Below are 26,923 nucleotides of genomic sequence, written 5' to 3'. Positions count from 1 at the left end.
AATTGATCTGCAAGTCCTTAACGATGCTTTATATATTATATATTGCTAAGGATATGAGACTCAGCATCCTGAGCATCCTACCCAATCCGCCTTAAATCACCACTTCCTCGCACTAATTTAAGCTACATACTAGATGCACATTTTTCCTGTGACTCCTGTTTTTGCTCAACACCTAGATCCAAAATTTATGTCCTTAAGCTACGGCATCCTCACGCTAAAATGTACAGAAATAGCGAATCCCTATCGTATGCAATCGCATTCTTTTCTACCTTCTACCTTTTTCCTTCAACTCTCATCCTCTGCCAGTCTAGCCTATCCTTTTGCTTCCTCGCACTTTATTTAAATTATGCTTTAGGCCCACAAAACTAAAACGCTTTTTGCTTCCACAGCTTGCTTCACAGCGCTACAGCTCGTATCTAGTAGTCGCCCCCAATTTGAAAAATGTCAAAGCTTATATGTCTGCTCTGTCTTCTCACTAACGTAGACTCAAGCACCTATGATCTAAGCTCAAGCATAGCTGCACTCAATCGGGGGCTGCAGAGCAAAACCAACATTATCTACACGGAGTCCGCACAGCCCTTAGATATCTATGAGCGGGTCTGTGAGGCCCTCAGCCATGTCCCTAGTGTACTGTTGAAGAGAACCGATCAGAGCAGCCTGAGCAGCATCAACGACCTTCATCTGCCCAAGCCCCTTTTGGTGATACTGCCGAAGCCCAGCCCAGTCCAAGCCGAAGCCATGTTCGAGCAGCTGCCCACAGAAATGCAGCAATCGGATTTCCTGATCGTGGGCTGCGACACAGCAGCAAACTGGCATCAGTTGCTTTCAGCCCTCTGGCAGCAGGGCTTCCCGAATGTGCTGCTATTCAACAGCACAGACAGAGGAGGGCTCCGGGGTCAGTTTTATACCAGCGGCTTTTATCCGCAGAGACAGCTGCAGCGCTGCAGCATCGAGGATTATTTGTGGAGTCGCCAGCACTGGTTCGACAATCTCGGGGGCCTGGAGGTGCGCGTGGCGCTCTATAACGATCCGCCACGCAGCTTGGTCTATCCCGAAAATGATATGTACGCTGGCTATGCTCTGCTGCTGCTGCGGGAGTTTCTGGCCCACCGCGGGGCCAAGTTTGTGCCCGTACTAACGCCCAACCACAGCGTCTTCTCCCCCCACGACTGTCTCAAATACATACACAACAATCTGTCCGACGTCTGTGGGGCGCTGTTGGCTTACTCCAACGAAGTTAGCTTTACCGCCAGCTATACGTACTTGTACGTCAATATCTTGATTCCCAATGCGCAGCCCAAGTCCAAGAACTACTATATTATAGCCCCCATGCAGCTGAAGACATGGCTGTCCATGCTCCTCTATATAGCCATCACCTGTAGCTTCGTCAGCTGCGTCTGCCGGCTGCAGCGGGGGCGATGGGAATGTGGCCGATTTCTACTAGATATCATTTCCAGTCTGCTCTGTGTGGGCTTCGAGCTGCGTCATATTACGGGCTGGCAGTACTACATCTTGTATTCTAGCATTTTCCTAGTGGGCTTCATGATCGCCAACTATTACCTAGCGTATCTAGCAACCATACTCTCGACGGGTGTCTACGAGCCCGAAATACGCAGCTTCGAGGACATGGTTGATCGGAATATTAGCATCCTGATCGGGGACTACGACAAGAAGGTGTTCGAGATCTACGACTTTCCGGACATACTGTGGAATATAACCCGTCTTGTGTCGTACCCCTTCATACAGGCGCATCGGCGAGTCTTTGACGCCAAATACGCCTACTTGGCGCACAGCGATCGCCTGGTACTCTTCGCTTTCCAGCAACAGTATATGACCAAGCCCCGCATGCGTCCCCTGCCCATAGATCTGCAGCACTCGTTGCCGGGTTTCCCAATGCGTCGCCACTGGCTGCTGAAGCACAAGCTCAGCGAGGCGGTGCTCAATAGCTTCGGCAGTGGACTACTGGACAAGCTGGCCGACGACACCAATCAACAGACCATACACATTGGCTACTTGAACCTGATACCCTCGGAGCCATACGAGGCGAAGCCCCTGACATTGGACTACTTCAATGTGCCGCTAATTATGCTCGTATTCGGTCTAATCATTGCATTTGTCTGCCTCATCGTCGAGTTACTCTGGCGACGTATACACGGCGCGTATACACCCGATCGGTGCGAAAGAACTGGAGTAGCTGAATAGGAAATACCTGGGAGGTCTTAAAGTAAGTATGAATGCCTACTGATCTGAAACTTTATTCGACATTACTCACACTATTATGAGATTATAAGGGACTTCATTTATATTTCAAAAATTATATCATTACAAATTTGTAGTGATTTATATTTCCCAATTTAGTAAATCGATTTAGGGTCATCAATAATTGCTATTCATCTAATAAATTAATCGACATGACTTACACTATTATGAGATTATGAGATACATCAATTATAGCTTATGATTGATGTTTATCTTTACAGACTTATATTTCCCCAATTTCCAAAAATCCATTTGGAGTTGTCATGACTAATTTTACCCCTGCAGGAAAATAATAGCTAGTTTGGTTCAATATTGAAACGAGGTAATTTTAATAAATTCTTAGACATCGACTTCTCAAGAAATTCAACTGCATACAGCATTTCGGTTTTATGAATTCTCTGCTAAAATATTTATTGATCAATAAGCATAAAATGAAATTGTGTTCGAGGCGTTGGAGGCCAACCCTTGAAAGGCGTTCTAGAACGGAACTTAAAATAAAATCCGCATCAAATCTATGCGAAGCACCCTTTAAACGATGTGAGAAGCTGGGCATGGCTCAGCTCGAGCTCTTTGACAAGCGACCAAAATAAGTAGCACTTGAGATATGTTTCCAAAACATTTGTCAGCTGCGAACTTTGGGTCCGCTCACCCCTTCTGCTGGCCTCCTGCAAGTATGCAGCTCAAATGATAACACAAAAACATGCCAAGAGGGTGGTGCAAAGCCACCCACCGTCAGCCTCGTCCGCAGATGCTGACTTGCACAAATATTTGGCGAAAAGAAAAAGGAAAAGCCGAAGATGGAACAACATCAAAAATTACTTTAGACAGGACAGAATGGAGGGTTGTGTGGGCGTTGTCCGCTACATTTTGCCAAGAGGCGTGGCTCGACACATTTTGAAGTTCATTGACTTGTGCCTCAGTTCTTGGCGCCGCGAAGTATGCAACACAAATGTGGCGACAATAAAGTTTATGTGCGGCGCCAGCCGCAAAAGAAAAACACTCTAACTTGCAGCTGTGTGTGTGTGTGTGGGTGTTTGTGTGTGGGTGTTTGTGTGTGGGAGTAGATAATCACCAATTGCCTGGCGGCTGATGCAAATAAAAATGATACGCATTGCCTTGTGCAGGAGCGTTAACTTTTTGACAGCACTGTTCGAGGCGGGCGACACAGATTTCAAGCAGGCCTTGGTAACGCCCACCTGAAACCCAGGCGAAGGCTCGGGGTTCGAGTCACGTGCGTGCCTGGACCCAATATCGCTGCTGTCGACGCAACGAGAGATAAATAAAAATTCGAAAAAAATACACATACATATACATGTATGTACGTGTATATGCATTGCCCTTCAGCCGCTTAATTGCTGATTTCGTGTTTTCATCGCGACTTTAATCGATTTCGTGCGCAATTTAACTGCCCACGATTGTCACATGTGGCATGCCGCATGCCCCACTCATAGGGGTATCGGGCCGGCCAGTCAGTCGCAGTCCGATTACAATCGACTTTAAAGCAAACATTTGTTTTTATTTTTCCAGCAGGGCGGCTTTTAATTAAGATTGTGTATGGCGATAAGTGGCAAGTGTTGTGGCGAATCGATTCCGCAGAATGGGGCGGATCAAAACTCAATATAAATTCCGGATTCTCTGCGCTCTTGATGTACATATTTATTGTGGCTTTAGCTGCGGCTGCGACTGCGGCTGGGACTGCATCTGTGGCTGTGCCATTGTTCACGTCTGTGCACGTTTTATTAAAGCGAATTCGGCTTTCCCTTGCCCAGCAGGGCTGTAATGGTCATGAACAGTGCTTCAGTTAGCATAGGAAATTTCCACTTTTGATAATACTTTTCCAGCCATCCTCATAGATTTATCTACCCATTTGGCTTGACACTCTTTAATACACAGCAGATTTCTTTATCTCAACTGCATTGAATTAACAAGTATTGTTCATCTTTTTTTTCTGAAGTCATCGCATATGTAAAGTCAGTGTCCAATAGGTTTTCATTAAGCTTATGCATAATAATTATTATTATTTATTATTACTATCAAATATTATTATTATAAATATTAGTATTATTTATATATATTATATTATTATTATAACAATAATTATTATATATATAATTAATAATATATTATTATCATTTAGGAATCGTACTTATTAATTATTGGATATCCTTGAGTTGAATCCACATCTAAACCCATCTAACTTGATCTAGCCCTGTTCGTCCCTAAAAACGCCGACAGTCGCATTTGAAGTCTTTTATTTTCATACAACCCAGATATCTAGATAACCTTAATTCATTATGTCTTACCACTTTCATTTTTACGAAACTGGGATGATTTTACTGCCAGATATATCATATCATAATTCGTCTATCCCTCTACCCACTGTACACACAAGTGGATGCCAGAAATGCCCAACTATATATGTTCATACAAGTTTCGGTTTTGGTTACCATAAAATATTATTGGGCCTCCCATCTCCAGCAAAGCAAGGAGTGCGCCCTTAGAATAGCTTATACTTCTTTCACCGATGACCATCTCCTTATTTATACGAAGTATATGGGCATACCTTAGTCCTTATTGAGGCATTAATCTAGAATGAATTTGGGAACATTCGTGAATTTTTGCCACTGTTTGCACTGCTTAATAGCCCAGTTTATCTTAGAAGCTAACCCTCATTTCAAATTTCACATTATAAATTTGGAATTTCGTCAATTGTGTAGCTTCAGGGCATTTAAGTCAACCGAGCGTGTAAGCGAAATGACAAATTTAAACGTCAACCCCATCCAGCCCTGGGCTGTTGAAAGAGACTATACGACGACAATGGGGGGATTATCTGGTGCGCTCAGCTGTGTGCGACGTCTGACCCTTTTATCAGGCGGACATGTGAGCCGCAAATCACAGCCCGTGATGCACATATCACAGCCCCGGCTGGACACACACAGTGGGAACAGAAACAATTGAAAGGCATGCCCTAAAGGCAATTGCCTGATTCGAATGCCACATAATTGACTGCATGCTTTGTTGGTTTGCTTTTCCTTGGTTTGGCCTGGCTCGGCTCGGCGCTGTTCCTCGTCTGCGGTCCAATCGAAACTCCCAAGCTAATTGCAGTTTGGCTCTAAGGTCTCATTGTGTGCTTAGGGATTGTGGCATGGGGCATGTGGCGAGTGGTTGGGCGCTAGGTCCGGCGACCCGGTCCCGATATGCGAATGCCCCTTTAAATGCTATTATTTAAATCAATGCTGTGGCATCGCCTTAAGGCCGGCTCCGCACATATATGAGGTGGATATTTATGTGCCATGTCTAATTGTCGGCAGCGGGCTTCAAAGTGGCCTCGTTACCTCTAATTCGCCCTCCACTGCTCCGCGGAATGCATTTATCGCACTCCAACTTATGCGAAGATAAACGACCATCGCACAGCCAGTGAAAATTGGCCACACTTTCCAGACGCTCATACGCTCAGTCTCTCAGCTCCACAGCGTCTCAGTGCCTGCGCTTGAGCTCGGGTCATAAAGAAATATACCTGACAATTGGCAATTTTTGGTTGATTTTGCAATTTATGGGCACAGCGAGCAGCGGGAGCTGGCCGAGAGGCAGCAGCATGTGTCATTGGCGGCATGACCAAAAGACCCAAATATATATATAGTATACAATGTCTTGTGCTCGGGATGAGGGAAGCAGGACACAGGAGCTTCAGTGCATCTCATGAAATAGTGCGAGTAATTTGACTGAATTTATGAAACGCTTAATAAGAGACTTTGAAAATTATATAAAACTCACGTAAAATCCCTCTGGTCTTTCAGCTCGGAACTGCTGCGGAATTCTATTTTGGAAATCATCCAGTCTGAATGTCTGGAGCCATACTATATAAACCACTCGAATAATTTATGTATTTATATGGCAGCACTTCAGTTGATTATACAAAAATAAAGAAACAACTTTATAAAAAATATTTGCACACAATATGTCTGCGGGTTATTCGATTAATCAGCACACAATAAATAATATTTTCATTGTTTTTAAATTGGATTGACGCTGGAGTTTTTCAATTCATAATAGGATTAATGTCAGCTCTGACATATGAGAATTTTCTCAAAATATTTATTTAAATGTGCTTTATGAGCAAACTGCAAGGAATTAGCGAGGAACGATATCAAGGTATTCAGCGAGCTGTACGAAATGAATATATACTTTTCATTATTGTGAAATATAGTAAATAATCGTAAATGAAATCCAAGTAATTTCTACATATTCAAAGACTATTTCTATACCGGTAAGTTATGCTGACAAGTTGCTTAACTCTAGTAGTGAATGCATGAATCATTCCTCAACTCTCTCACTCAGAACACTATTGTTATTCTGGAGGTAAGTCCGCATTGTCTGCTCGTAGGCATGGCCTCCAAGCCCAAGCCCAGCTGCCTCAAGTTGCTAAATATAGCTGGGCACAGAAACCCAAACGGAGCCCAATTAAGCGCAACAAACAACTTCACGCCACATGCCACAGCCGCTTATCGGTCCCATCCGATCAGATCCGACATCAACATCAAGTCGATTGCATTGCCGCCGGTGTACGACGCTGTGCCTGCTGCTGTTCCCTACTCCATATCTCTCTCTCTCTCTACCTCGCTCTCTCCCCTCTCTTTCGCTCTGGATGTTGCCAATTGTAATGGCCAACGATTTGTCGCTGTCGCAGGACCTGCGGCCACAACAACAACAATTGGCGATCGTCGCGAGATAAGATCGCAGCGCGATAACCGAGCCGAGAAACGGCGACAGCAGCCACATTTATGCTAATAAGTTGACATTTGACCACCATGACGAAATAATGAAACGATCAGGAGGCCGCCCGTGTGACAGGTAGGACAGAGTACGGATCGCACATGCCAGGTGAGACAGTTTATATAACGATTCAAAGAAAAACATTATTCGGCATATTCCTGTTTATGTTAATATTAAAGATCTCGAAGGCCTATTAAATCGAGACATTCTTTTTATATCTTTGGACTACAGGTTGGCAATGGTTTTCTAATAGGAACGCTTTAATTTCGAATAACCTAATAGGTAAATATACCAATGTGTCAGGAATAAATATAAATATCATTTATGCCCAATTAAAAGCTTTGTAATTTATTCGTTGATAACCAGTTCAGCGGAATCTGTTAGGTACTCCATTAAAATTATTAGAAAATCAGAGCAATTATTCACATAATTCACTAAAAGCTTAAATTACACTTAACTGATTTTATTTTAATGGTTACATATTTCAAAACGATTATCGGCCAATCTAATCATAGGGCACAACAACAGCGACAACTAAAAACACAATTTGATAAGATTTGGCTTTGAAAAAACCCCTCATTGGATACGAAAAACGTTCACGAACGCCTTTGTAGAAACAACGTGGAAATAATGAACCAAATGTTTGCTATATATATTTCAACATATTCATTTCGTCCAACAACCGAATTCATAATGATAGCATAAGCCAAATAGTGGGGTGTGCGCGGCTGATGAATACCCTGTAATATATATCTACATAACAGAAGGCTCCAAATATATTTTACGTAGTGCTAAATTTTATAAGTAATAATAATTTTATAAGTAAAAATACAAAAACTAGCAAAATTGAAATTTTTCGAAAGCTGTAAAGTATATCACTTATTTTCGCCAGTGTATGCCCTCAAAAAATGTAAATTATAGAGGAGGCTTAAACAAACAAAACTAACCATTAAATTTTTAATTTCTAGCTCTAACTTTAAAAGATATCTATTGTTCGGTACGGTTCTTATGGATCTATATATATGTGCATCTATATATACATATACAGATATCGGGCATGAAAGCTCTAGAGCGAATAGTTTTAACAAATTTTCCATGACCCTAATCTGAGTAGATTTATGTAGAATATTCTTTTGGTACTGGCTTTACACGAGTATATATTCCAAATTTCGAACTTATATCACCTATAATAAACTCTTTCTGTTGTATGACAAATGTTATATCCCAAATTTATTATACTATTTCTGCCTTTATAATACAAGGCTACCAACTACTGAACATTTTACAAATTTCTATAGCACGACGGACAAACAGGCCTGGCAGAAAACCAATATACTCTCTTCACAACGTGGGCGACTATACTATATTTTGGATAGTCACCGAATCTAGCACAATATAGCTTTTTGCAATGAGGCTTCCGATAGAAGACGGCAATAACTATACAAATGGGCCTAATAAATAATTATATTCTAAATTGGTTATTTATTGGGCCAGCGATTTTATGACACCATTCTAGACTTCTATAAAATGTTCAAACGATTCCTCCGAAACAGCCAGTTTCACTTGGCAGCCCATGGAACACACAACTGCAGAAAAGTCAAACGATCAAACATGAGCGATAAGGATAGACTTGTAAAGACATTCAGAAATAATATGGATTTGGAACTCTCAATAAATTTACGGACATAATTCGCAGATATTGCAGGAGGCTGGCGAAGGATCAGCGAGCAAGAGGATCAAGTGCAATTCGAAGTTAAAACTACCGTGGTATTTCGCAAGCGGATTCCTTGTGCTGTGGTTCCTATTGTATTTTGCAGTGGTTATTCCTTTGTTTTATCGCCTGCCCACATCCCTGACCATCGAGGATGATAACAAAGGAGAGTTTATTGGGGATCGAGCCTACGACGTCCTCAACAATCTGGTCAACATTGGAACTAGGGTAGCTGGCAGCGATGCCAATGAACTGGAAGCAGTAAACTTTCTGCTAAATGAAATATCGAAGATCCAGAGGGATTTACTTGAGGATTATTTTACCTTAGAGGTGGACGTACACAAAACCTCTGGCTCCCACATCTATCACTCCCTACTTGAGGTGTACCAAGGAGTCCAGAATGTGGTAGTCAAACTGAGCCCCAGGAATTCATCAAGTGAGTCGTACCTCCTGGTGAACAGTCACTACGACACAGTCGCAACTTCTCCGGGAGCGGGTGACGATGGCTTCATGGTCGCCACTATGATGGAGGTGCTGCGCGTGATGGCCACAACTCCACAATCCTTCGAGCATCCCGTCGTCTTCCTGTTCAATGGAGACGAGGAGATGGGCATGCAAGCGTCACATGGTTTCATTACCCAGCACAAATGGGCTCCCAACTGCAAGTATGCCTCGGGATTGTTTTGATTTTGAGAGAAAATCCTATTTAGGAATTGCATTTACAGAGCTGTTGTCAATTTGGATAGTGCTGGAAGTGGCGGACGCGAGATTTTATTTCAAACTGGCCCCTCACATGCGTGGCTAGCCAATGTAAGTTCTGCAAGAGGAAACAGTTCCAAGTACCATTTCAACTTGGTCATAATCCGCAGTATTACAAGAAGAGTGCGAAGCATCCTTTTGCTACAACCTTGGCTGAGGAATTCTTTCAAATGGGACTCATACCTTCCGATACGGACTACCGCATTTTTACGCAATACGGACAGATTCCAGGTAAAACTAAAGTCAGCTAAATGTAAATCTATTGATATTCTATGGACTTTTTAATGTGCAGGCCTTGATCTTGGCCAAGCTATCAATGGTTACATATATCATACGAAGTACGATCGCATTGATGTGATTCCTCGAGGTTCTATTCAAAACACGGGCGACAATGTCTTGAGTCTAGTGCGCTCCTTGGCTAATGCACCTGAATTGCTCAATATACAGGTGGGTTATGAGCATGTGCTATTCTAAAAACAGTTTCTTAGTAATCCAACTTTAGGCGCATGAAGGAGGAAACTCTGTATACTACGACTTTTTGGGCCTCACTTTCATCACGTACTCGGAGGAAACGGGCCAAATTCTGAACTACGGCGCAGCAGGAATCACACTTATTTTGGTTTTCATATCTGCGTGGCGCATGTCCGCTGTGTCCCAGCTGCCCAGCAATCAGATTTGGCGGCGTCTAATCATTCTCGTGATTCTTCAGATCATTGCCTTTGTATTGGCCTTGGCTCTGCCCTTAGTAGTCTCATACATCCTCGACAGCTTCGGACTGTCCCTCACCTACTTCAGCACTCTTTCACTTGTGATTGGCTTGTATGTCTGCCCGGCACTGATTGGGCTATGCCTTCCGATCACAGTGTACTATCACACGCAGGACAATGTGAGTATGCCAGATTGCATTAGATCGAACAATCCACTCAATTTGGTCCGCTCTAGAGCAAATTGCCTTTCACCTACCACGTTCAACTGGCCCTGCATAGCTGGGCCATTCTACTGTCTCTTCTGGCCATTGCCGCTACTGCTTATGGACTGCGCTCCATCTACATCGTTACGATTTTGATCATCTTTTATGCTGTATCGTTGGCCTTGAGTCTGTTGAGTACCTCCCACGATCGCGGCTACTCCTGGAGTGGACTGGTCATTGTTAGTCAGGTGATTCCTTTCCTTTATAGCAGTTACCTCTTCTACACATTCATCGTGGTGCTGACGCCAATGAATGGTCGTTCTGGTAGTGCATCCAATCCGGATATGACCGTTGCTGCTCTAGCAGCGGCGGGTGCGATTTTCTCCTTTGGCTTTTTGGTAAGTTCGCTATCCGGTTTTAATTCCTCAAAAGCTTATACCCTGCCTCATCAGCTGCCCTTTACCAATGTGTTCCGACGATCGGGATCGGTGCTGCTCACCTTACTTGTGATTACAGGCGTTACGATTTACCTAGCCTGCGGCACAGAAATGGGCTTCCCTTATCGCCCAAGGACCAATAGTGCGCGGGCTCTCTATCAGGTACTTCTTAAAATACTGATTGATATGAGTTGATAATTATACTATCCGTAATATATATATATATAGCATGTCCGCAGAATCTTCTACGATTACGATGGCTCCCTTATCAGCGACGAGTCCGGCTATTTATTCAACTTACAGGATAGACGTGAAACATCAGCATTTCCTGGCGTGAATTTCACGGGTGCAATAAGCCAGTCAGAAAATTGCAAAAATCACATGATGTGCGCAGCGCCTCTATTTGATGAGCGTTGGGTTGAGAACCGTCTGCAAGGAATTTGGCTACCCCGCGAGGAGCCCGTCGTACCCAAAATACCAACCACTCTCGAGCTGCTCAGCAAAACCGTCTTGGCTGACAAGAGGACGATGCGGTTCACCTTCCGGTTAACTGGACCGCCCTATTTGAGTTTGTTTATACAAACCTACGAAGATGACTTTGTAACTGTGAGCGACTGGTCCTTCTCCAAGACCTACCTGGAGCAAAAGCCAGCTTCTCCGCTCGCCTATCACATATACATTACCTATGGCAGAAGTGAGCCCCTTGAGTTCTATTTGGATATTACAGTAAGTACTCTATGCTTACTTCGGCTACTTTCTAATATTCCTCAATTTCAGAAACCGAACGGAAACTTTGACGTGCCTCTGTTCCAACTCGGCATATCTGCATCTAACATTGGCGATAAAGGGGATGAGCACAGCGTGAAGTTCGCCTCGACGTTTCCTTCGTATGCCATAGTAGTCGATTGGCCCTCGCAATACACAAGATATATATTCTAAATCGAGCACAATAAAGCATAGCAGTTGTGTTTGGCCTTGGGTTTAGTGGGATAATGAATAAAGAATCTAAGATAATAATAAAGTTCTTAAAGATAAGAAATTCTTCATGATAGGACTCACGCGCGAGCAAGTGGACAAAGAGATAGGCTCGCTGGGGTAACCTGTTTTGGTCGAATGGTGACTGATTGGGCTACACCAGACAGACATGGCCTAATCGAGATCGGGAAGAATGCCAATCTGAAAGCTCAGATTAAATCTGATTATGGCCTATGCTTTATGGCAGCAGATTATGGCTTATCTGCATGATCTTATGGCGTGCGAGCAACAATTCACAATGACTCTGCCTGCCTTCAAAAGCGTGCTTTCTTCAATGGGGATTGTAAATCTGATTTAGCGAGGGCAGCTCAAAAAGTCGTTGTCACCTTATAGGTATCTGAAAATGCCCAGCAGAAATAAAACTCATAATAAAAGCCAAGTTTGCGAAATAGTTACTTTACATAAAATTCTCCTTTTTAATAATTTTTTTATAGATCCTTTAATAGCTTAAGAAGCTTATTTATTTGTAAACTCTATAGATAGATACGAAACTGCCCGCGTTTTATTGTTATCAAACATATTTTGAATCATTGGTGTTATAAAATTATATACTTCTGAAAAATATGGATTTATATTTCCATTCTTTATGACTTTCTATCTACGCCTATATAAGGAGGTCCGATTTTCTGGCGAAATATTAGTCGACCAACGAAAAACACTGGACTCACTACGGAAAAAAACAAAACTTTTTACGAAAATGAGCGACGAGATTACACTGGTATGAGTGTGCGCAAATGAAAAGTTATGTTTTTGCTAAGTTTACATAACAAATTCGCAGATTTCGGAGGAGGATGACGTGGATATTTCCAGCAAAATACAGAAAAATTATATCAAAAGGAATGCAAAGCCAGCTTGGTACCTCGGCACCGGCTTCCTGCTCTTCTGGGCGCTGCTATTTTTCGCAGTGGTCTTGCCATTCTTCTATCGCATGCCCACGTCGCTGACCATCGAAGATGATCACAAAGGCGAATTCATTGGAGATCGCGCATACAACACTCTGAACAATCTGGTTAACATAGGACCCAGGACGGTGGGCAGCAACGCCAATGAGGTGGAGGCTGTGCTTTTCCTGATAAATGAACTGGCAGCGATCAGAAAAGTTTTACTGCAAGACTACTTCACCATGGAAGTGGACATTCAGCGTGCCTCGGGCGCACTTAGGTATACCCATATGCTCAACATGTACCAGGGCGTAAGGAATATTATCGTTAAGCTGACCCCGAAGAGTTCGACAAGTGAGTCGTACCTCCTGGTGAACAGTCACTACGACACAGTCGCAACTTCTCCGGGAGCGGGTGACGATGGCTTCATGGTGGCCACCATGTTGGAGGTGTTGCGCGTGATGGCCACAACTCCACAATCCTTCGAGCATCCCGTCGTCTTCCTCTTCAATGGCGCTGAAGAAACCGCATTCCAGGCCTCCCATGGCTTCATTACCCAGCACAAGTGGGCACCGAACTGCAAGTATGCATAAAAAGTGTTTATATTGTGAGGGAAATTTCTATTAACCAACCGCCTCTGCAGAGCTGTAGTCAATTTGGACGCAGCCGGCAGTGGAGGGCGCGATATTCTTTTTCAAAGTGGTCCCTCCAATCCCTGGCTCGTCGACGTAAGTTCCTGAGAACGACTCTCGAGATTAATTAATAAAATCAATTTCAATCTTTAAGTACTACAAGAAACACGCCAAGCATCCGTTTGCCACATCTTTGGGCGAGGAGATATTTCAATCGGGTGTGATACCATCGGACACAGACTTCACCGCATTTGTAGAGCACGGAAAAATTCCAGGTAGGTAATTAGAAAACTTGTTGATTGCTTGGTTAAAAGTTTAATCAATTTGTTGAGTGTCCAGGCTTGGATATAGCCCAGATCATTAATGGCTACATATACCATACTAAGTATGACCGCATCGATGTAATTCCCCGAAGCTCTATCCAAAGCACGGGCGACAATGTATTGAGCCTAGTGCGAGGTTTGGCGAATGCAACTGAACTACATAATCCACAGGTAAATCTTTGTTCCACATTGCTTTAAGAAAACTCTAGATCATGTTCCCAACATTAGGCCTACGAACAAGGACACGCAGTCTTCTTTGACTTCCTGGGACTCTTTCTCATCAGCTACTCGGAGGATACTGGCATAATATTAAACAATTGCGTTGCTGTAGTGGGCCTAGTTCTGGTTTTTGTCTCCCTTTGGCGAATGTCGTCTATTTCTTCGCTAACCCTCACTCAAGTGCTGCAGCGAGTGCTAATCCAACTGATTCTTCAGATTATAGCCTTGGCACTAGGCCTAGCTCTGCCTCTTCTGATCGCTTATGTGTTCGACAGTTTCGGGTTGTCTCTGACATACTTCAGCTCTCTATCCCTTCTAATCGGTCTTTATGTGTGTCCAGCGCTCATCGGACTGAGTCTTCCAATCACAATTTACTATCAATGGAAAAAGGATGTAAGTACTTAAAAGTTATATTCATTCAAGAGCCCACTTAATATTCGAATTCCCTAGGACAAGCTATCATTCCCTTACGGCCTACAACTGGCTTTGCACATTTGGGCCATTCTGCTGTCTATGCTCGCTATAGGACTCACTGCCTATGGGCTACGCTCCGCCTACATCTTCACAATCCTGAACGGCTTCTATGCCGTATCCTTGGCGCTTAACCTCTTGACCACACTCCACGATCGGGACTATAACTGGACGGGTCTGGTAATGGCTTGCCAGGTAATACCTTTCTTGTACTGCACCTACCGCACCTATCTCCTGCTGGTGGTGGTGATACCGATGAGCGGACGTTTGGGCAGCGCCATAAATCCAGATCTTGCCATCGCTGGCGTGACTGCTTTGGGTACTACTTTCGCTTGGGGATTCTTGGTAAGCGAACCTACGCGACCGTTTGCAGTATTTTATATTAAAGGCAAAGGGTATACCTACGTAGATTCCGCTGATTAACATATTCAGGCGTCCCTATTTGATAGTCCTCAGCATCCTTACAGTGACTGTGATCACGGTGATCCTCGCAAGCAGCACTGACATCGGATTTCCCTATCGCCCTAGAGCAAGCAGTGAACGAGTATCATTTCAGGTACTTGAAAGATCTATCTGTCAGACCAGTGTCATTTAATATGTGCCGACTTTCAGCATGTGCGCAGAGTGTTCTACGAGTACGACGGCTCCATCGCTAAAGATGAGTCGGGCTATCTGATTAGTTTCCAGGACCGTCGGGAAGCTGAGCCAATGAAAATGCGATCAATAGCAAATGCGAGAAGCATAAGACCCGACTGCGAAAAGCACATGATGTGTGGTGTACCCCTATACGATGAGCGCTGGGTCGACAATCGTTTAGGAAGTGTATGGCTGCCACGAGAACAGCCGGTTCAACTTCCAGCCAAGGCAAACCTGACCCTTTTAAGTAAACAAATTCTGGAGAGCAATACAACGGCTCGATTCGAGTTCAAGTTAGAAGGCCCCGATCACATGAGTCTGTTCATTCAGACCTACGAGGATGATTTCGCAACGCTCAGCAACTGGTCCTTCGATCGCACTTACCTGGAGAACCCGCCCGCTTATCCGCTGTCCTATCACATCTATTTCACCTACGGCACAGATCGGTCGCCACTGAACTTCAGTCTTGATATTTCGGTAAGCTTCAATAATTGAAGTACTCCCAGAGTATTTGACGACCTCCTTTCGGCAGAAACCCAATGGTGACTTTGAGGTGCCGCTCTTCCAGTTGGGCATATCGGGCCATTATGTGGAGACTAAACGAGATGCACTCACCGAGCAGTTCGCAGCTTCATTTCCTTCGTACGCAGCACTTGTCGATTGGCCCTCTTCGTATGACAGATACATATTTTAGGACTCTAAAAGAAGCACTTGGAATGAGCATCCAAATGTAGTAACATCTAATATACATAGACAGCTACCCCTAAAGGCAGCTGAGTTCTAGAGAACATGCAAGAAGAGATCGAGGCCACAGTCAGCCTTTCTTTGTTTTGAATGTAGTGGCTAAAGCGGGTTTCAAGGGGATCAGTAATAAATATCCTATCTTCATCTTCAACTGCAACACAATCCTATTAACAGATATTTATGCACCTGAAGAACAAACTGCACCCAATATTCATGCTAGGCTAGAAGCCAGCCTTTACTAGAGGAACTCGTCACGCTTTTAGCCGAACTAGTTTGACGACTTGTTAGCTGCCTGACAGCTGTAAGGGGCTTTTTGAACACACACATGCAGTGTGTCACCCACAGTGCAACCTACAGTGGGCACACAGCCTCGCACATGCGTGTGTGTGAGTGCGCTGCTACTCACGCATCTCGCATAGCTTTTGACATTTGCTTGACACAGGAGCCGCTTGCCGCCGGCGACGCACTAACTTCCAGGAATTTCACGCCACTCTTCGCTCTGTGCTTATCTTCCCGGCCCGGGTCTGGTCTGCTCTGCCTTGGCGACTCAGCTCGGCTGGCCGTCATAAAAGCGTATGCAAATTTGGAGCGTATCTTCACACGATCTGCCGTGTGCGATCTGCTGCTTGTTAACTGCTTACAGATTGAACTGGCGGCACCCGCGGCTTCTGGCCATGTCGAAAATGAATTTTAATTGTCGCCGCTGCCCGCTGCCTAATGGACAATAATTTACAAACAAATTGGCCAACAGACGACTGGAATTTATTACGAAACGAAACTTTTGCAACAAGTACAGAATCAAATTGCACTAATTACATGAACGTTACGAGGTTGCGTCGCCAGGAGGCGGGCAACCGATCAGTCCGTTTCAAAGCGCCGAAAGCGATTCGAATTGCTGCGACGTTCGTCTCGCCCATAGTTTCGCTCATTGTAGTGGCTGGTGTGGTTGTTGCTCCAGCGGCTCCTGCCCCTTCTGCTGTAGTTGTCATTGTTGTCGCCTCTGCTACTGTAGTTGTTGTTCCCGCGATAGTTGTTGCTGTTGTTGCTCTTGTTGTAGCTGCTGCTGCTTCGGCTGCTGCTGTTGTAGGCGAAACTATATTCCTGTCTGGGACATTGGCCGGCAGTCTGCCTCGGCCGCCAGTTGTTTTGCTGCTGATAACGGTCGTTGTCCGAGTGGTAGTCATTGTAGCGTCTGACCTTTGGAGCTGAGTCCTCGCTGAGCGCCGCCTGGCGCCAGCGCGGAGTCTCCCGTTGCAATGGCCTACGTTGCGAGTCATCATCTTGGCTGTGATAAGTATTGGTATTCCTCCATTGACGGCTCGGCGGCTGCTGCTGCCAACCGTTGTGCTCCTGCTGGCGGACTCGCCAATTGAGAGATACGTCCTCCCGCCTGTCGCCCCGCTCCTGCCGTTGTTTCAGCCGGCGTTTGCCCTCAGTGTGGCTGGGACTGCGACTTGTTTCGCTCAGCAGCTTGCATGGTCCCTGTTCGGACGTCAAGTGCTGCAGCGACTCGGTATAGTTTTTACGTTCAATTTTGTGGCCACGCGCATCGGCAAAAGCTGCGGATCGAAAGGGATTATTATAGATGCTGATGCTTAGCTCCTCTCTTTTTGGCTGATAGTTTACGCACTCTGTATAGCCAGCTTGGGCGACATGTTCATCTTAGTGATCATAAAGTAGCAGATCAAATAACCGGTACGATTTACGCCGTGTGTGCAATGCACGCCAATGAGTTTGTCTGTAAAATGGATTTGAGAAATCACGTTTTTTTCTTTTGGAGTTACATAAATGCTTCTATGACAATAATAAAAATGACAAATCAAATACAATACATGTTAGCCTCTTGCCTAGAAGGGCATGCTAGATGTTTAGGTTCAGTTTGGTAGTGGAGAAAGCATTTACCTGACGCAAACTGCTGCAGATCTCATTTGAGAGGCAGCCACAGGAATGCGCCTCGCATCGCCCACGCCGAGCTCTGGCAAACCGGCTTGCTGCAACTGCAACTGCAACTGCAACCGAAACTGCGACTCGACTGTGTTTGCTGGGGCAATTGGCATAAAAGCAGATGCATGGGTCTGCAGCGGCGACCTGAGATACATCTAGAAAACAGCGAGCTTTGCCAATATGCACAACATTGGTAATAAATTTAATGCGAGCAAAAGAGAAAAACATGTCGGGTCGGTCGATGCGTCGCTCTGTTAGTCGGTCGGGCCGGCAGGGGCACAAAAAAGTCGTTTTGCGGTGGTGCGCTATGCGGGTGCTCAACTCAGCTCTGCTTTACTCTGCTCTGGCAGCAACTACAAGAGCAGCCGGTCGCAACCGCCAATTGTACGTCATGTATTTAGGCTGCGCTTACAAACAATATCCTTGTCGCAATGTGGGGCACAATAGTATTTAAGCATACTCTGGCCACAGCAATATACACATACATATGTATATATGCGTTCTCTAGTGAGCATTCTGTCTGGCTGCGACATAATAAGGTTAATACTCAAATTAACTGAGAGGGATAACTAAAGGCACGATTAGTGCTGCCAAATCTAATAACCAGTAATGATTATACTAGGTATTTAAGTTAACACACATTCGCAGTGATTTGCCCCACTGTCCCTTAACAGGAACCGGCCACCTCGAGGCTCGAGTTTAGGCTTTGGTTCTTGACCGCAGCTTTAACATGCGGCACAGTCAGTGGGATATTTATTATTGGGATGTTTTTTTAGTGCTTGTCTAATCTGTTAACGTAAAACAGTCACGATAGTTGGCATCTCTAAATTATTCACAATGGCTGCCATCGCAATGGTAAGCAACCAAATATATATAAGCAAAGACCTTTCTTTGCCTTTATATATTTGGTTGCTTATATACCCTTGGTTGTGTTAACCTATATCATGGAAAGGTAAAGGCTAACGGATTTACTGCCTCCTTTTTCTGCTCTGCTTGCAAATGAAAGCAGGGTATTGCACAGTCAGTCACATGGGAGTTGCATGACCAACGTTCTCTTGGCTTAAGTGAATTGTTTGTCTGGCACTTGGAACTTGCAACTAAGGCTGAGAACTATCTCTAACAGTTGGAGTGGGCGCGTCCACCGTCTCGCATGCGCCAGCTAAAGGTTAACAAGAAATTCCATGCGATCTTTTTTCATCACCATTTTCTGCTACATATTGCTATTTTAGTACAGGGTATGTTTATTGTGCGCTCGGCAGCTGATAGGCATCTGCCGCCGCCACAAGGTAATTGCATGGTACACACGGACGGCAACTGGATTTTGATATGATTTCTCTGCATATCTCAGGCTGTAATTGTGTTGACAGATCTGGATCTGCGTGGCTGCATGGCCGAGGTGCTGGGGGAAAGCGTTCCCACGGCACAAGCGGCAGCGAGCTGTGCGTGGGTGAGCGATTCGGGCACTTACCATTATCCGGATTGGCATCCAGAAAGTCAGTCACATACTCGCAGAATCTGAAAGAGGAACAATTAGAAGAGTTGATTGAAATAATAGTAGACCTGAAATACCTCTGTGCCAGCTGCTTGGTGGGAGTCTGATGGCCAGGTATCATGAGTTTCTGGTGCGCCACATTCAGATCGCGGAAAGTCTGCAAGAGTTTCCATTGACATTATCTGCGAAGTTTAAGTAGTAGACTCCATATATACATATACGCACTTACCTGTGGATTGTAGTATCGATTCGTGTTGGTCAGGTCAACGATCAGTCCTAAATTTGGCACCGACTCCAGCAACGAGTGTGGCGCCAGACGCAGTTGCTCGTCGTCCACACTCTCATTAATATTCTGCGAAGAAATACGACAGAGCAAATATGAGACACACGCAAGACATGCAGAAATTGCTCAATTTATGCAGTGCCCGTCGGCAGTACAATTAATAAGAAGGAGCAAGGGCAAGGGCAAGTGCAAGGAGCAAGGATCAGCGCCTGTACGGTGTTATTTAATTAAGCAAAAAACAATTTAATTTAATATTCATGCTGCTTGCGTGGGGTCCAGCTGCTCCTTGCACTGCTTGTACCTGGCTTGTACCAGTTGCCACTTTTATGCATAATTGCACCGAGCAGAAAAGGCAGATCACTTTTGTTATTTATTTATAGAGCTGGGCCGGTGGTCCACATTTCAGCATCAATCAAATGGCTGGGACTGCAACGGTTAACCGGTTTGCGGGGTCAGCCACACACTCACCTTACGCAACGGCACTTTAAATGCAATGAATCGCGTTCCCGCGATGCGCTCCCCAATGGGCCGATAATTCAGCCAGCTGCAAGAACAAAACAAAAACAATCATTTCCATTTGCGCAAAATTACTATCAAACCATATATACATACCGATCTGGTATCGCTTTTCTCATTTCTGCGATTATTTTTATCAATATACAACGTTCATATTCGAAAATAAAAACAATTTCACTACAAATTTTACCGCGTGCTATATACAAAATAACAATTGTACACGCAATTAGACATACATACATACGCTCAAAGCAGATGCTACGGCGTTGCCACTGCGATCGATTTTTGTGCCAGCTATTCTGTTAACAGCTAACAGCAACAGAATATACTAAATAATGCCAAACGCAAACAGCTGGCAAACCGACTTTTGGACTTTCTGCGTTTCATACTGCGGCAGGTAATTTCTAACCAATTAACATTAATTGTTTAGAATTAAACTAAATACGTCTTAAAGTTTTGATTCTTCACAATACGCAACATGTTTGTTAACAACACCCGCAATCTAGTGCGCAGCAGCTTTGTAAGTATGATATGAGAATCGGCAAAATAAAATGGCGCACGATCACTTAAGAATTTTATATGTAATTAAATAATCAATTTTTCAATTGAAGTTGCAGCGTTGCAAGAGCACCTTGGTCGTGGCGGAGCACAACAATGAGACACTCAACCCTCTCACATTGAACACCATCACGGCAGCCAAGAAGATCGGGGGTGACGTCACAGTTCTGGTAGCAGGCACGAAATGTGGACCCGTAAGCTTATGTGATTATTGTTGTTGTTGCTGATGGTTTGCATAATCATCCGATTTTGACATTGATTTCAGGCCTCTGAAGCTGTGGCCAAGGTGGAGGGCGTTACCAAAGTTCTGGTCGCTGAAAATGCCGCGTTCAAGGGTTTCACTCCCGAGTCCCTGACTCCCTTAGTCCTGGCTGCCCAATCGCAATTCAAGTTCACCCACATTTTGGCCGGTGCCTCAGCCTTTGGCAAGAACGTGCTGCCACGTATTGCCGCTAAACTGGACGTGTCGCCTATTTCAGAGATTATCGATGTCAAGTCGGAGGACACCTTTGTGCGCACCATCTATGCGGGCAACGCCATCCTCACGCTCAAGTCCAAGGATCCAGTGAAAGTCATCACAGTGCGTGGCACGAACTTCCCCCCAGCTGCCACTAGTGGCGGAAATGGTGCTGTGGAGCAGGCGCCAGCTGGCGACTATGCCAGCAGCCTATCCGAATTCGTTTCGCAGGAACTGACTAAGTCAGATCGTCCTGAGCTGACGGGCGCCAAAGTCATCATCTCTGGAGGACGTGGCCTCAAGTCTGGAGACAACTTCAAGCTGCTGTACGACCTGGCCGACAAGTTTGGCGCTGCTGTTGGCGCCTCTCGTGCGGCTGTCGACGCTGGCTATGTGCCCAACGATCTGCAGATTGGACAGACGGGCAAGATTGTGGCACCTGAGTTGTACGTAGCTGTGGGCATCTCTGGAGCCATTCAGCACTTGGCTGGCATGAAGGACTCCAAGACAATTGTGGCCATCAACAAGGACCCCGAGGCGCCCATTTTCCAGGTGGCCGACATTGGTCTGGTGGCCGATCTGTTCAAGGCTGTGCCCGAGCTTACTGGCAAATTGTAAAAAGTGCCCAATAGACTATAAAGCTAATTGATTCTATCAAATGTTGATTTTGATGTGTTGCATTTATTTGAAACTAGTTTCTTAGAAAAGTCCGCTGTCCGTCGGCTACCCATTATCATAATTGTTTGCGATTGCTTTTTCTTTTTATTGTATAATAAAAACTAAACCGAATGTCTGACTAAATATTTATTATATTTTTGCTTTTTTGCGTTTTGTTTGCTATTGTGTCTGCGGTCAAGAAATGAAAGCTCTTATCATGCGAGATTATGAAATTTTTTCTGTCGAATCAACAGGCTGTGTGCTTTTCGTGTGTCCTCATGTTATAATAACAGCAGGAATGTTTGTTGCTGAAATACTTATGTTAATGTGCAGAAATACTTATGCTGTGCAATTGAGCAACAGGTGTTTACAGTGAATGTTGTTAGTTCACAAGGAACTAACAAATATATGGGGCTGCATTTAGCATATGATTAAAAAAAAAAAAAAAAAAAAAAAAAAAAAAAAAAAAAAAAACAATTAATTAATTGAGAAAAACTATATTTTATGTATGTATGTATAATGTATTTAATTTTCACACTATTTTTAGTGATGACTGAAATACATTCATTTTTGGCATTAAATGTGTGTTTATTATGACAAATTTTACTATGAAACAGAATCTGAAGAAGTTAACCGTTTCTTAGAGTTTATAAATTGAGTTAACATGGACTGTTAATTTATGAGAAAGTTTAAGCTGCTCAATCTTTGATTGTCTTTTAACTAACAAATTGAATATTGATAGTAGTCAAAAAGCGAAAAAAAATAAACGATTCCCCCCACAGCTTATCTTAGTTCACGCTTTTCAGAGTGCACTTCAAATATCGCCAAAATAGGCCATTATTTACAATATACATAACACCACTGTTTTCTGGTCAGTGATAACACTAACCGTTATCACTAACCACAGTGCCGTTATCCAATCTAAGCATTCATAACATAGGCTGTTCATATTATTTCCGTAAGTTTTGATTTCCGTCAACAAATTTATAATGTTTTATTAATGCAAAATTATAAATTGAGTTTTACTTTACTTTCTGCATGCCCAACACACTTTGTTATTTATATGCATATGTATATATAACATAAGAGTGTGCATTTGTGTTTGTATATGTATATATTGAGTAAACAAAGATTTAATAGATTTCTCTTTATTTTACGCGTGTGTCAACTCAAGCTGATAATCAAGTGAAGTATGCTAATAAACTGAAATGACATAGTCTTTGTGCAAGTAAAATATATGTATTTTGTCCCATTTATGTATATATATGTACATATATACATACTCCTATTTATTGTTTAATTATTACAAATGGGAAAAAATCATGCTGCAAAAACGAACAAAATGGGAAAAATTTGATAACGAGTGAAAGGGAAAGATTAAGATGCATTTGCCAGAAACCGAGCCGAGACGAGCCTAGCCCCCGTCTTATCAAACCGCACAGGGCACAAGCATAGGGCACTGCATTCATTACCTTGTTGTCTGCCAGCGCTGTTATTCATGCCGAAGCAGACGCCGACGCCGACGTCGACGACAACGCTAACGCCAACGCCAGAGCCGACGCAGACGCCGGCGCACTTGCCTTTGTAAACGCCACTGTTATGTGACTGAGCTTATTTGTACAAGGCAAATATTAATGAAGTCGACTCTTCAACACACTACAAATACGAAACGGGCATGAAAATGTTATATATGAGAGTGTATAACGATTTCCTTTTGCAATTTTCTATTTTCTATACGAAGGACTTAATGAGCGGATTTATACAAAATAAATATTAGGATGTACAATTCGCGTTATATCCATACGGAAATCAAATATCGATCTAGTGGGCGACACTCTGGATTGGTGCCAAGCTAATGGAAACAGATGTCTACAATGCGTTCCCATATTATATCTCTTAAGCACTATATAAATGTATATTTCAGGGGTTTATTTTGAAGATAACAAACAAAAATAATAATAATAATGTCACAAAAATAAGCATATCAAAATATCTAATTAGCTTTAAACTCTGAAGCTGATATAATTTACGACACGCAATTTATATTAATGCGAATAAATAAATAAAAGCAAATTTATTAAGATAAAATTTGTTAAAAATAGAATTTCACTGTATACAAATTACGATGTATTTTAAGATATTTTATTATTCAATATAAAACTAAAAACATAAAAACATATTGTCAAAATGCATAGCTTAACAAGTATGCCCACATAAAGCGCTTCGCATAGGGTATTCGCCTAGCGCGAGCTGTGAACGTTGGAGCACATGCTGGAAACGCTGATCGAGTGAACTAGTAGTAGTAGTCACTTATCATTCAGCGAGCTGGAGAGACGCGTTGACGGAGGCTCCCGGAATACGAAATACGTACAACGATTTGCAGAGAACGGCGGAGAAGTTAAATAATACAACTCGTAAAGATGAACAAGACGCCAATGCACGAGCTGCGTCGCGTGTGCGTGATTGGAGGTAAATGAGAGCTACGAAGACGGTATTTAAAACAAGTTGAATTTATCGGTGAATATTTACGGATATGTCTAGCTGGCACCGCAGGCTTGAGCGCCTTGAAGAACTCACTGCAAGCGGGTCTGGAGGCTGTCGCGTACGAGCGAGGCGCAGAAATCGGAGGCACCTGGATATTCTCTGAGGAGCTGCCCAAGGACGAACACGAAGAGGTGCACAGCAGCATGTACGAGGGCTTGCGGTAGGTTATCAAGCAACTCGAAAGCAAATAGGATCAGCCTCGTAAAGTCTATAACCGATCTGCAGCACAAATCTGCCCAAGGAAGTCATGGGCTATCCGGACTACCCGTATCCCACAGACATTGAGGACTCGTTCATCACATCACGGCAGGTCCTGGAATTCCTGCACTCCTATGCCGATCACTTCAACCTGCGACCGCACATCAAGCTGCAGCACGAGGTGATCAGGGTGCGTCCAAGATTAAACGATTGGGAGGTGAGTGCTGACGTCATTAATCATTGCGTCACTTTTAATCACGTAACATTGTTGTACGATCGATCGGTCGATCTCATACAATATTTCTTGCTGACACTTCCCAAAGGTCTATGTCTGGGATCACAACAACAACACTTGCGATCCGGTTTACTACGATTTCATTTACGTCTGCAATGGCCACTACACGGAACCGGACATGCCCTCTATCGACGGCATGGATCTGTTTGAGGGTCAGCAGATCCACAGTCATGTCTATCGCAAGGCGGAGAAATTTAAAGGTGAGTCCATGTGATGTTCAGATGGGGCAGCGCATTTTGTATAGAATGAATTTTGATAAGATTGCTCCAGTTGTCATAAGCGTATGAACTGTCAGTCCCGTCAACTTTTAGCCTAGTTACAGTGCGTCTTTGCCATTTGTATACTATAATATAAAGAGTGAGCGCTTATCAAGCACTCAGCATGTTTGGCTGATGGGGTTTTAATCGTGGAATAGTTTTATAACGCCCCATGGAAGTACACTAACTGATAAAAGGGAAGCACTTCATCTAGGCTTTTCCAGAGATTTATGAGATAGATTTTCAAATATGTATAAATATAACGGGAATTACTTCAACTATTTTATAAAGTAATAATAAGCAAGGAAGAATTGCTTTGTGATTAATTAGCATGATATTTTAACTTCTGACACGTTTGTATCACATATGAATCTAATAAATCATCCTAATAAAATTCTTTACAAAAACGTGCAAGCATTATTATTGGTGCGCGCTGCCCCGCATGATGTGATAACAACAGAAAGTTTAAATGTTGCCACAATGTTAATATGTAGAAAAATCGTAAGCGATTGGCTAACAGTGATCAGGACTGTAGAACGGTCAATCTGCAATGTCGAGGTAACATAAATGTTAATATGTATCAATGTTTCCTCTATTATTATTTTTATTTTTTCATTAACTCATGTAAAACAGTTATTTAATATCTTAGTATATTGTATTTAATTTTTATTAACTCGGTAGATATGATATGATATAGGTATTAACTCGGTAAAGTGATGCTGTTCCACAGATTTTAGGGTTTAGTTAGTGCAGTCCAATATTGATAAGAATAAGCACGGAAGAACTTTTTTTTGTGAATAATCATCGTGAGATTATAAGTCTTGACACTTTTATATCACATTTAAATTTAATAAATTATCTGAAAAAGTGCACGGTAAAGCTGAGCCCCATTATTAATGAGGTATATTACTTAATTAAGTTGCTTAATTTATTTAAATAGTTATTTATCTCTGTAGATCAGACCGTGCTGATTATTGGTGCCGGTCCCAGTGGCATGGACATTACAAATCACATTCGGAAGAAGGCCAGGCATGTGTACCTGAGTCATCATCTTCCGACCACGCCCAATACCGCCTTCATGGGCAATGTAACGCAAAAGCCAGACGTGGAGCGGTTCACGAAAATGGGGGCCGTTTTTAAGGATGGCAGCGAGGAGAGCTTTGATCACGTGGTCTACTGCACCGGGTATAAGTATAGTTTTCCCTGCCTCAGCACCGATGTGGGCATTCAGGTGATCGATAACTTTGTGCAGCCACTGTGGAAGCACTGCATCAACATCAACAACCCCACTATGTCCTTCATTGGGCTGCCCTTCAATGTGATACCCACGCACATATTCGATATGCAGGTGCGCTTCACGCTTAAGTTCTACACAGGAGAGCGCCAGCTGCCCACGAAGGAGCAGATGATCGCCGACCTGGAGAAGGAGCAGGGCGAGCGCTGGGAGTGCGGCTTTGTCAATCGTAAAAAGGCCCATCAAATGGGCGAACGGCAGGTATAACTGATACTGATACTTCACATAACTTACAAACATATATGAAATGAATAATATCTCACATCTCCAACAGTTCGATTACTATAATGAATTGGCCAATATGACGGGCATTGAGAATATAAAACCCGTTATTTTAAAGCTAATGAAGGATTGTGGCAAGAAATATATATTTGAGCTGGACACGTACCGCAACAATCGGTATACGGTTATAGACGATGAGCACTTTACCAAGCGCGCTCTATGATGAACTTGTATTGTATGTTGTATGTTTGTAATGTAGTTTATTTCGCATTTAATTATAAAATAATAAATACAAAAAAATGTGAAAAATTAAAGCTTTTGAGATGTATAGCAATCAGCTTTAAGTTTCACGAGCTGAGTGGCAGCCCTATTGCTGTTAATGATTACTCAAAAGGAACTCGAAACCCACTTAAAAC

General features: G+C 43.3%; 6 protein-coding genes across 10 annotated transcripts; 5 read left to right on the top strand and 1 right to left on the bottom strand.

Annotated features, from left to right (window-relative positions):
• The first annotated feature begins 441 nt into the window (after positions 1 to 441).
• On the top strand, positions 442 to 8,463 carry LOC108615053 (uncharacterized). Of its 4 annotated transcripts, none has more exons than XR_016270680.1 (5): positions 442 to 2,224; positions 6,057 to 6,526; positions 6,598 to 7,140; positions 7,212 to 7,314; positions 8,331 to 8,463. XR_016270680.1 is itself a non-coding variant. In XM_018009285.2 (2 exons), exon 1 carries the CDS (start codon positions 442 to 444, stop codon positions 2,200 to 2,202), a length of 1,761 nt encoding a protein of 586 aa, XP_017864774.1. In that variant the 3' UTR covers positions 2,203 to 2,224; positions 2,481 to 3,209. The 4 variants fall into 4 exon arrangements, 1 of the variants encoding a protein (XP_017864774.1); XR_016270682.1 differs by lacking the exon at positions 8,331 to 8,463 and adding an exon at positions 7,548 to 8,309 and having other exon boundaries at positions 7,264 to 7,314; XR_016270681.1 differs by lacking the exon at positions 8,331 to 8,463 and adding an exon at positions 7,548 to 8,309.
• A 75-nt stretch (positions 8,464 to 8,538) lies between these two features.
• LOC108615052 (endoplasmic reticulum metallopeptidase 1-like) lies at positions 8,539 to 11,870 on the top strand. Its single transcript, XM_089472224.1, has 10 exons — positions 8,539 to 8,664; positions 8,729 to 9,408; positions 9,469 to 9,553; positions 9,613 to 9,733; positions 9,795 to 9,949; positions 10,005 to 10,388; positions 10,445 to 10,810; positions 10,865 to 11,011; positions 11,078 to 11,575; positions 11,627 to 11,870. The coding sequence occupies exons 1-10, from the start codon at positions 8,560 to 8,562 to the stop codon at positions 11,786 to 11,788; spliced, it is 2,703 nt and encodes a 900-aa protein (XP_089328350.1). The 5' UTR covers positions 8,539 to 8,559; the 3' UTR covers positions 11,789 to 11,870.
• Positions 11,871 to 12,445: 575 nt separating this feature from the next.
• On the top strand, positions 12,446 to 15,846 carry LOC108615051 (endoplasmic reticulum metallopeptidase 1-like). Its single transcript, XM_018009283.2, has 10 exons — positions 12,446 to 12,602; positions 12,663 to 13,348; positions 13,409 to 13,493; positions 13,552 to 13,672; positions 13,737 to 13,891; positions 13,949 to 14,332; positions 14,390 to 14,755; positions 14,820 to 14,966; positions 15,023 to 15,523; positions 15,579 to 15,846. The coding sequence occupies exons 1-10, from the start codon at positions 12,471 to 12,473 to the stop codon at positions 15,738 to 15,740; spliced, it is 2,739 nt and encodes a 912-aa protein (XP_017864772.2). The 5' UTR covers positions 12,446 to 12,470; the 3' UTR covers positions 15,741 to 15,846.
• Positions 15,847 to 16,530: 684 nt separating this feature from the next.
• On the bottom strand, positions 16,531 to 20,289 carry LOC108617222 (uncharacterized). Its single transcript, XM_018012943.2, has 7 exons — positions 20,122 to 20,289; positions 19,978 to 20,053; positions 19,456 to 19,578; positions 19,304 to 19,383; positions 19,203 to 19,249; positions 17,421 to 17,528; positions 16,531 to 17,349 (listed from the first exon to the last, which is right to left on the bottom strand). The coding sequence occupies exons 1-7, from the start codon at positions 20,265 to 20,267 to the stop codon at positions 16,649 to 16,651; spliced, it is 1,281 nt and encodes a 426-aa protein (XP_017868432.2). The 5' UTR covers positions 20,268 to 20,289; the 3' UTR covers positions 16,531 to 16,648.
• Positions 20,290 to 20,330: 41 nt separating this feature from the next.
• Positions 20,331 to 21,841, top strand: wal (electron transfer flavoprotein subunit alpha wal). 2 transcript variants are annotated; one of them, XM_089472231.1, is made up of 4 exons: positions 20,331 to 20,422; positions 20,480 to 20,545; positions 20,637 to 20,777; positions 20,849 to 21,841. In XM_089472231.1, the coding sequence occupies exons 2-4, from the start codon at positions 20,504 to 20,506 to the stop codon at positions 21,656 to 21,658; spliced, it is 993 nt and encodes a 330-aa protein (XP_089328357.1). In that variant the 5' UTR covers positions 20,331 to 20,422; positions 20,480 to 20,503; the 3' UTR covers positions 21,659 to 21,841. The 2 variants fall into 2 exon arrangements, with proteins under 2 accessions (XP_089328357.1, XP_017868433.1); XM_018012944.2 differs by having other exon boundaries at positions 20,360 to 20,545.
• Positions 21,842 to 23,985: 2,144 nt separating this feature from the next.
• On the top strand, positions 23,986 to 26,821 carry Fmo-2 (Flavin-containing monooxygenase 2). Its single transcript, XM_018013330.2, has 6 exons — positions 23,986 to 24,166; positions 24,239 to 24,401; positions 24,467 to 24,656; positions 24,763 to 24,934; positions 25,948 to 26,486; positions 26,560 to 26,821. Exons 1-6 carry the CDS (start codon positions 24,118 to 24,120, stop codon positions 26,728 to 26,730), a joined length of 1,284 nt encoding a protein of 427 aa, XP_017868819.1. The 5' UTR covers positions 23,986 to 24,117; the 3' UTR covers positions 26,731 to 26,821.
• Positions 26,822 to 26,923: the final 102 nt, after the last annotated feature.

Source organism: Drosophila arizonae, chromosome 5 (genome assembly GCF_054131065.1).
Source record: "Drosophila arizonae isolate 15081-1271.41 chromosome 5, UAZ_ARI_1.0, whole genome shotgun sequence".
Taxonomy (NCBI): Eukaryota; Metazoa; Arthropoda; class Insecta; order Diptera; family Drosophilidae; genus Drosophila; species Drosophila arizonae.
The sequence above is the reverse complement of the archived record's forward strand: the minus strand, read 5'-3'. Positions and strand labels throughout refer to the sequence as shown.

Excerpts from the sequence above, each read along its gene's own strand:
- LOC108615052 (XM_089472224.1), top strand. The coding sequence starts at position 8,560 with ATGTTCAAACGATTCCTCCGAAACAGCCAGTTTCACTTGGCAGCCCAT. Across the intron at positions 9,950-10,004 it reads CTGAATTGCTCAATATACAG|GCGCATGAAGGAGGAAACTC; the intron begins GTGGGTTATGAG and ends ATCCAACTTTAG. Across the intron at positions 10,811-10,864 it reads TTTTCTCCTTTGGCTTTTTG|CTGCCCTTTACCAATGTGTT; the intron begins GTAAGTTCGCTA and ends CTGCCTCATCAG.
- LOC108615053 (XM_018009285.2), top strand. The coding sequence starts at position 442 with ATGTCAAAGCTTATATGTCTGCTCTGTCTTCTCACTAACGTAGACTCA.
- Fmo-2 (XM_018013330.2), top strand. The coding sequence starts at position 24,118 with ATGAACAAGACGCCAATGCACGAGCTGCGTCGCGTGTGCGTGATTGGA. Across the intron at positions 24,657-24,762 it reads CAAGATTAAACGATTGGGAG|GTCTATGTCTGGGATCACAA; the intron begins GTGAGTGCTGAC and ends CACTTCCCAAAG. Across the intron at positions 24,935-25,947 it reads CAAGGCGGAGAAATTTAAAG|ATCAGACCGTGCTGATTATT; the intron begins GTGAGTCCATGT and ends TTATCTCTGTAG.
- LOC108617222 (XM_018012943.2), bottom strand. The coding sequence starts at position 20,267 with ATGTATGTATGTCTAATTGCGTGTACAATTGTTATTTTGTATATAGCA. Across the intron at positions 20,054-20,121 it reads AGAAAAGCGATACCAGATCG|CTGGCTGAATTATCGGCCCA; the intron begins GTATGTATATAT and ends TTGTTCTTGCAG. Across the intron at positions 19,384-19,455 it reads ATCGATACTACAATCCACAG|ACTTTCCGCGATCTGAATGT; the intron begins GTAAGTGCGTAT and ends AAACTCTTGCAG.
- wal (XM_089472231.1), top strand. The coding sequence starts at position 20,504 with ATGTTTGTTAACAACACCCGCAATCTAGTGCGCAGCAGCTTT. Across the intron at positions 20,546-20,636 it reads ATCTAGTGCGCAGCAGCTTT|TTGCAGCGTTGCAAGAGCAC; the intron begins GTAAGTATGATA and ends TTTCAATTGAAG. Across the intron at positions 20,778-20,848 it reads CAGGCACGAAATGTGGACCC|GCCTCTGAAGCTGTGGCCAA; the intron begins GTAAGCTTATGT and ends CATTGATTTCAG.
- LOC108615051 (XM_018009283.2), top strand. The coding sequence starts at position 12,471 with ATGACTTTCTATCTACGCCTATATAAGGAGGTCCGATTTTCTGGCGAA. Across the intron at positions 14,333-14,389 it reads ACTATCAATGGAAAAAGGAT|GACAAGCTATCATTCCCTTA; the intron begins GTAAGTACTTAA and ends CGAATTCCCTAG. Across the intron at positions 15,524-15,578 it reads ACTTCAGTCTTGATATTTCG|AAACCCAATGGTGACTTTGA; the intron begins GTAAGCTTCAAT and ends TCCTTTCGGCAG.